The sequence below is a fragment of the Alexandromys fortis genome, unplaced genomic scaffold (genome assembly GCF_014885135.2).
Source record: "Alexandromys fortis isolate MF-2015 unplaced genomic scaffold, M_Fortis_MF-2015_v1.1 scaffold_53, whole genome shotgun sequence".
Lineage (NCBI taxonomy): Eukaryota > Metazoa > Chordata > Mammalia > Rodentia > Cricetidae > Alexandromys > Alexandromys fortis.
This window is the reverse complement of record NW_026067939.1, coordinates 2754328-2762540: the sequence shown is the minus strand read 5'-3', so window position 1 is coordinate 2762540 and position 8213 is coordinate 2754328. Positions and strand designations below refer to the sequence as shown.

Genomic DNA, 8213 nt, shown 5'->3' with positions numbered 1-8213 from the left:
TCTGTGGCTTTGGAGCCTGTCCTGGAACTATTTTTAAAGATACTACTGAAATGTAAAATACTTAGAAATTATCCTAATTACAAATCAGTTTTCCTGAATACAGCATATTTTAAAATATATGAAAATTCACATTCTTAATTTTTTAATATTTTCTTGGATTTTAGTATTAAGCATAAGAATCTGTATGATTTAGTCTCAAGCACTCTATTATGATTTTTGACCATGTTTGTGTTTCATTTCCTTTTTCTGTTTACATAGTGGTGAGGGGTGTGCATGCATGCCCATGTGTGATGTGCATGCATGCTTGTGGTTGTATGTGTGCGTGTATGTGCAGGCCAGAGGCTGATGTTGGGATATTCCTAAGTCACTCTTGTTAAGATATTTGATCAGGGTCTCTCACTGAACTTGAAGCTCGCCTATTTAGCTAGGCTGGCTGTCCAGTGACTGCTAGTGATTTGCCTGGCTCTCTCATTACTTCTGGGATTACACATGTGTTCTACCACACTGGCTTTTATTGGGTGTTTGGGATCTGAACGCAGGCTCTTGTGCTTGGGAAGCACTTCACCAAAGCCATGCTCCTATCCTTCCTCTATATCACTTACCCAATGCATTCACTCATTTTGCAGGGAGGTTGATGCTATAGGTAATAGGACTTGTATTTAGCTGGTGTTGATGATTAATTTTCTCCTCTGGTAGCATGCAGAATACTTTCTAGCACCATGAATGCTAGTCAGCATGAGTAAAGCTTCTAGTTGGGCACCAGCTCTACTTCTCTGTGTTTGATAGCTTAAGTGTTGTCTTTGGCAATAGGGCCTTACATTCAGAATATGGAGAGCATCCAGTAGCCTTGGCAATATCCCGTGGTGTTAGAGTGGTCCATGAGATAGACCCCTTTGGCCAACAGGGATCTATGCAGAAGATGGGCTGAACAGATTTTAGGGGACAGAGGTAGTGGACGATTCCAAGGAATGACTCTTGCAGACACAACATGTCTGATGTATACATAACTCACAGCTGAGGCACCACACATTGTAACTATACAGGTTCAAGCCAGATGGGGTCCCAGCACTGAGAGAGGGGAGTTTCATGTTCATCCCTTACCAAAATGTTATTTTTCAATTAATGTGCTGGCGAAGGGAAAAACAATTTTCTCCAGTGGAGTGCAACTGTGTACATCATCCACACTCCAGGGCAGGTCTCATGCCCAACAGTAGTTGACCAATACAAGATGAACTCTATGGTGGTGTATGTGTGTGTGTGTGTGTCTGTCTGTCTGTCTGTGCGCGCACTAGGGTATTAGGGGAAGAGCTTTTAAATTTTTGGGGGGGATTTATTCTGTCTTATTCCTTCTTTTGGTTCTGATTTTCACTTTTTTCTCCTTATAAAAGGGAGAGAGAGAAAGAACATGAGGTAGGATGGCTAGGGAGGAGGGGAAGTTCTGGGAAGAGTTGAGAGGAGGTAAAACACCATCAAAATGCACTATAGGATAAAGCTAAGTGAAAAAAGAAATGCCCTCCTATCCCCAGATTCAGATATAAATTCATCTGTAAATATCACTATTATTCTGTATTTCAATGTGTAAAATTCTTTATGAGTCATGATATGAAAGAAGGCCTCTAAAATTTCTAACCTGACATAGCAAGAAAATATTCCTAAACTACCTCTTCTGCAATTGTTTTATGCCTTTTAAATTTGCTCCATTGAATTGACTTTTAATTTTTTTCCTACCATTTATAAAACATTAATTTAATATTATGTTGAAATTATTTTGCTCAGAGAATATATGTTTCAGGTTTTCAGGATGATTATTGGAGTTTTAAGTTCTCCTAAAACGGGAACAACTTTAGCAAACTGTCTCATCTACAGTATCTCATGTGATATTAGCTTGATCTTAAACACCAAGATTACATAGAGCTGCCATTAGCGTTTGCTTGGCATTCCAGAGTCAATCACAAGACTGTTCTTCAGTAGTTCTTTCTAAGCTCTCTATATTGTCATGCCTTGTTTGCTATCTTTGCTCGCTATGCTGGGTTCATCTCCTTTATAAATAAGACACACATCTCCCTGGAAATACAATTGGGAACATTCTCAGTTTCACAAGTGGAAAAGGTTCAAGGCTTTGTTATATCTACAGTTTTTGTCTTTGTCTTTGTTAGCTTCCCTACTCAGTCTGCACCGACGTGTGTTCTCCAGGGACCAGGAAGGGGATTCGACAAGGGGAACCCATCTGCTGCTTTGATTGCATCCCATGTGCTGATGGATATGTGTCAGAGAAACCAGGTAGAGATGGGCACTTTTTCACACTTTTTCACATTTGTCCATTAATTAAACATTAATGAACAAAAAGGTCCTTGGAAACATATTTTTACAAAATTGCAAGCAGTGTATGGCAAAAAATCATTAACATCTATCAAATTATTGAATGTTCTGTGCAGTGTGGATAAAGGATTAAAAAACATATAAAATGTGAAATATGAATAAACTAATAAAATGTTCAAGTTATTGTTTCTAAAATGGACTCAGCACTAACTAGAGCTGGATATGAGTCTCCCGCTTGTCTTAAGGTGCTGTGCACTGTGAGCCCATGCAGTACACAGCTCTGCTGCAGGAGCTCCTGCAACAGCTCGCTCAGTTGCTGCTCTCTGGAGGGGACCTAAGCAGCTTGGTTTTGTGAAGTGAGTTGAAACAGGACAATCTACATTTCTCCTTTTTTGTTGTTGAAGGAACAAAAATTCACTTGACTTTTGTCACATTTCCCTTAAGAATAACCATGTAGAAAGGAAAAAATGGTCTGCGGTGTAGTACAATTATCCTGCAGAGCTCCCTGGCTACAGGTCCCCAGGGTCCACCCAGAATTCCATCAGAGATGTCCAGACCGAGAGTCAGAGTGACTGAAAGGAAACACCAGTCTTTCCCTGGATCTTTAAATTACATTGGGTAGACGCATCCCCTCATCTGCTAAAGTAGCTCTTTCTTGATCACCAATGCTTCCTCTTAGAGCCTCCATCCATACAGACTTGTCCTTCTTAGCCTCAGGGACTAGAGGTGATGGTTTTGTTTTTTCCCCTACCCTCATCCTCACTACTCATTTAACTGAGCATCTGGAGTTGATGACATTTGATTGGGCACAATTCTCCTCCATGAGGGGATATGGAATGAGAGAATGAAAACACAAGGGGTTTAACCAGTTGTGTCCCAGTCCTTTTGATTGTCTCACCTCAGTAGCTGTGACTTTCTCATTGCTGGGTGGTTCTCAGGTTGATAAAGACACACACCTTTTATAGACAGAGGAGAAAGAGAGGCGCACAGCACGGGAAAAGACCAATTCGAGAAAGCCTGGGGTTGGGGAGCAATGTGCAATTCCTAAAATTGAAAACAACTCTCAATCTGCCATAGCATCTATAGGCACCAAGCACATTTTCCCGCACTAATTTTAAGATCACACACACCTTGCTCATGCCTTTGACTACTCTGCGCTATTCACAGTTAAAGGTGACAACTGGGTGCCTTGCAATCAATTCTCTGCTCTTTCTCAATAGGCCAAAGGGAATGTGACCCATGTGGGGAAGACGACTGGTCCAATGCACAGAAGAGCAAGTGTGTGCCAAAGGAGGTGGAGTTCCTCGCTTATGAGGAGGCCCTGGGGTTCACCCTTGTCATCCTCTCCATCCTGGGGGCACTCGTGGCCTTGGCAGTCATCGTGGTGTATGTGATCCACAGGCACACTCCATTGGTGAAGGCCAATGACCGGGAGCTGAGCTTCCTCATTCAGATGTCTCTGCTCATCACGGCGCTCTCATCCTTGCTCTTCATAGGCAAGCCACTGAACTGGTCCTGCATGGCCCGCCAGGTCACTCTGGCGCTAGGCTTTTGCCTCTGTCTCTCTTCCGTTCTCGGAAAGACTATTTCACTCTTTTTTGCCTACAGGATTTCCAAATCCAAAACTCGGCTTATATCCATGCACCCCGTTATTCGAAAACTCATTGTGCTGGTCTGTGTTTTAGGGGAGATTGGTGCATGCTCAGCTTACTTGGTACTGGAGCCTCCGAGGATGTTCAAGAACATTGAACCTCAAAATGTAAAGATCATCTTTGAATGCAATGAAGGTTCTATAGAGTTCCTGTGCTCCATATTTGGGTTTGATGTCCTTCTGGCCTTACTGTGTTTCCTTACAACGTTTGTGGCTCGCCAGCTGCCAGATAACTACTATGAAGGGAAATGCATCACGTTTGCGATGCTGGTCTTTTTCATTGTCTGGATCTCTTTTGTCCCTGCGTACCTGAGCACCAAAGGCAAATTCAAAGTGGCCGTGGAAATATTTGCCATTTTGGCATCCAGCTATGGCTTGTTAGGCTGCATATTTCTTCCCAAGTGCTTCATTATTCTGCTGAGGCCAAAGAGGAACACGGATGAAACTGTTGGTGGGAGAGTCCCCACTGTAGACAGGAGCATCCAGCTGACCTCAGCTTCTGTGAGCAGTGAGCTTAACAGCACCACAGTGTCGACTGTTCTGGATGGGTAGAGCCGTGAGTCCCAGGGGACTGGCAGAGCTGGGTGATGACCTGGCTCAACCTTCCCTGTCAGGTTGCTTCAGAAGCATCTGCTTGTTGCTCTGGGGTACTGGGAATTTTTCCTTTCCTAATGTAGTCTTGGCATAGTGAATAAAACCTTAGTCTCTGCAAAATACCATTTGTCAAGGAGTATAATATGACATCATTGAAATTGTTAACTACTTCATTAAAACATTTCATTGGGTCTTTTACAATAGAGGATGTGACAGACACTTCAGTATGTAATGTGTTGTTGGTCAAGTTTAATGTCTCTGGCTTCTGATACTGATAAAACATGGACCCAAACCAACTGGGGAGGGAAGGATTTATTTCATCGAACATCTTTCAGGTTACACTTAATAGCTGAAGAAACCAAGGCAGGAACTCAAAGTTTGGAACTGGAGGCAGGAGCTGAAGGGCCAAAGCAGAGAGCACAGGAGAATGCTGCTTACTGACTTGCTCTCTGTGGCTTGTTCATCTTGTTTCCTTATACAACACCCCAGGACAATGTGCCTAGGAGTGCCACTGCCCACAGGGAACTGGGCCCTACCACAAAAATCATTAATCAAAAAAAAATGTTCCATATAGATGTTTACAGGGAATATGATGGAGGCAATTCCTGAGTTAAGGCTTCATCTTCCTAGATGATTCTAGCTTGTGACAAGTTGACAAAAACTAACCAGAACAAGGTGGTTAGCATTCCTTCTCTGAGTCATTATCATCAACCTGTGTGTGTGTGTGTGTGTGTGTGTATGACAGTGAGAAATTTGAGAAATAATTGGTTAAAATATTAGTTTGTGTTCAAGGGAATTTGTTTTAGTGCAAAACTTCCATTTCAAATACTTCCCTTTAAACATCAGAACTCAAAGTGCATTTTGTATCTTAACCATATTTGGCTATGGCAATGAACATGAAATGAAGTATAAATCAAGATGGGGCTGTAAGACAGCTCAATTGTTAAGAACATTTGCTTCTCTTGCATAGGACCCTTGTTAGGGTCCCAATGCCCACATGTTGCCTAACAATGACTCTTAATTCCAATTCTAAAAGCTCTGACACTCACCTCTGACCTCTAAGGACACTACATGCATACAGCGCTCATACGTGCCTACAAGCAAAGAAATCATGCCCATAGAGTAAGTAGATAAATCTTTTAAAAAGTATGAACCAAGTTATCCATAGAGCTCCTGAATTATTAACCCTCCTCCCAGAATATGTAGCTGTTAGAATGAGCAACTCACAGACAGACTTGACAGATGTGACTGACTATCCAAATAACAGTTGCTTGTTGGATAAAATATTGCTTAGAAACCATTCAATGTGACTTGGAATAAGGTAACGAATGTGAAATGTCAGTTTGCTACCAGGCAGCTCTGATGTTTGCTAGGCCTCAGAAGCAAGCTGCTAGCAGGTCACCTGGCAGCTCAGGTTGACTGGTCTTGATTCGCTAATGAACCCCGGGGTGTTGCTGAGGGCTAGAGAGCCAGTCATACTCTGTGAGCAAGCTACGGGCCCAATGAAATACAAAAATTGGAAACTTGGGAATGGTCCCTTAGGATTGCATAGTTATTTTCTCAAGACAGCTTCTCTGACCTCTGTGTTTTTATGCCCACCAGTGAGAGAACTAGAGACCCCATGCATGGGTGGCCCTGGCCTCAGAATCTACTGTGACTGGACCCACAGAGGTCTGCTGTCAGCCTCAGCCGCTGACCTGTGCTCTCAAGGATCTCCAGGTCCTCTAATCAATGAGGCCACAGCTGAAGGGCTTCAAAACCGGCATGGGTCCCACCTTCAAACTTCACCAGAGAAAATCCCGCAGCAGAACCCTGCAAACAACTGTTTTCTGCGCAAACAACTGTTCCCTGCTTGGTGATGAGCCTGTTTATTTAACTTGTATATTAACATGGTTTGTGTGAACACACAAGAGTATATTCAAACAACAAATTTTGTATGGCTATCCTAATTGCTGAGTGTCTTATAACCCACAGGCCCTTGCTCCCTCTGAAACTATGCAAATGTCACCCACCACTACCTTGGTAAATTTTAAACAACTCATTCCATTCCAGGGTCTATGGATTAAAGCATGTTACACTAGCTCAGAGCCTTTGCTTTTTCTACTGAGCCTGCACATGTAAAACAAACAAAAAACAAACAAACAAAAAATTAAATAACTGCTTCAAAAAGAGGCCACTACAAGAGACCATACATACAGGTTTTAACTGAGCACTCTCAGATGAGTTGCGTAGACACAATTACCAGTGAGTGTAAGCAAGGTTTTCAGTTCTTTTAATACTGAATATTTGCATTTTAGGGTATACTCATTGTGAGTATCTTTAAGCAGATTTCTATTTAGGGCGTCATTTGTAAACACTGTAATTAGTATGTCCTATGAACTGTCACTAGGTGGATCAAACATTTGCACAATTTCCAGAGGAAAACATGAAGGGAACCCTCAGTCACTGGATTTGTGTGTATGCACTTGACCCTGACTTAAAGCCCACACATCTGATTTCCCCAAGGAGAAAGAAGGGTTCCTGGCCATAGAAAATCTTCTATACATTGAATGCAAACATGTTAACGATGACCTATAACCAAGGCTTCGGGGGGAGGGGGGGTAAAAAAAAATAGTCTCTATTCCCACAATTGGTGATATGGGTATAGCTACTTGGCTTCTCGATGGCATCTTCTCTGGTTTTTAGGCTGTTTCTTCTAAGTTCACTGTGTTCCTGAGGACGATGCCAACATCTTCATCTTAATGTGGTTCTAACAAGGAGAGGGCATGCTTTAACAAGCATCTATGTCCCAAATAACTTTGCTCAGCAGTTCCAAACACATATATTCCTGTTCTTGGTCTCAGAAACAGGACTACAAAAATCAGCACGAGATGGCAATGGCTTGATAAGCTGTGGACCCCATTAGTAATCAACCCTGGTTGAGAACACAAAGATGAACCCTCTTACTTTTTCTGTACATGAAACCTTTTTCAAAGATCTGCAGTTAGGATTCATACCCCAAGTTCACAGAGGAACATACAGGTCCTGGGGTAACCCAACACTGTTCTCTATTCCCTCACTCCGCCCCAAATGAAATAAAAACAGAAATGCCATTTAGTAAGCAGAACGCCCACTCATTTTGAGCTCTCGAGTCTCTGGAAACCGCCCTACAACATACTGGCAGAGTAGAGAGAGTCTAATCAGAAAGGTAAAAGCCACGAAACCAGTCAAAACGTTTCACGTGTGAGGCGCACAGGCCTGTAATTCCAGTACTGGGGAAATGCAGGCACAAAGGAGGATCAGGAATTCAAGGGTAGCCTGAGGCTTCAGAGCCAGTTCAAAGCCAGTCTAGGTTACAGGGAAACCTTGTCTCACAAAAACATGTCTTACTCAATAATGAATTGTTTTAAGTAGAAACTGGAGTGAAATTAGGTTAGGAAGCAGCAGAGCCACTCTTTAACACAAAACTACTCAACGCCATCGTGTCAGCTTAAAACTCTGAGAATTGATTGCTGACTTCGGGGAACAACCGGTTGTGCCTCACATGGTTACACAGAACGCGGAGACTGATCGGAACTGCACTGCTACACATTTTGCGCTTGAACATTTCCAAATGTTTAAAGAAGCTTGAACACACACGCGTGTGTGACTTTTGGCACTTCTCCAATAA

At 42.5% G+C, this 8213-nt stretch overlaps 1 protein-coding gene across 1 annotated transcript in view; it reads left to right on the top strand.

Moving 5' to 3' along the window:
• Positions 1-4522, top strand: part of LOC126504919 (vomeronasal type-2 receptor 1) — an 18796-nt gene extending 14274 nt beyond the window's left edge. The window contains exons 5-6 of the mRNA XM_050147507.1: positions 2157-2280; positions 3540-4522. Coding sequence (XP_050003464.1) covers positions 2157-2280; positions 3540-4522 — 1107 coding nt within the window. The remainder of the gene's footprint in view (positions 1-2156; positions 2281-3539) is intronic.
• Positions 4523-8213: the final 3691 nt, after the last annotated feature.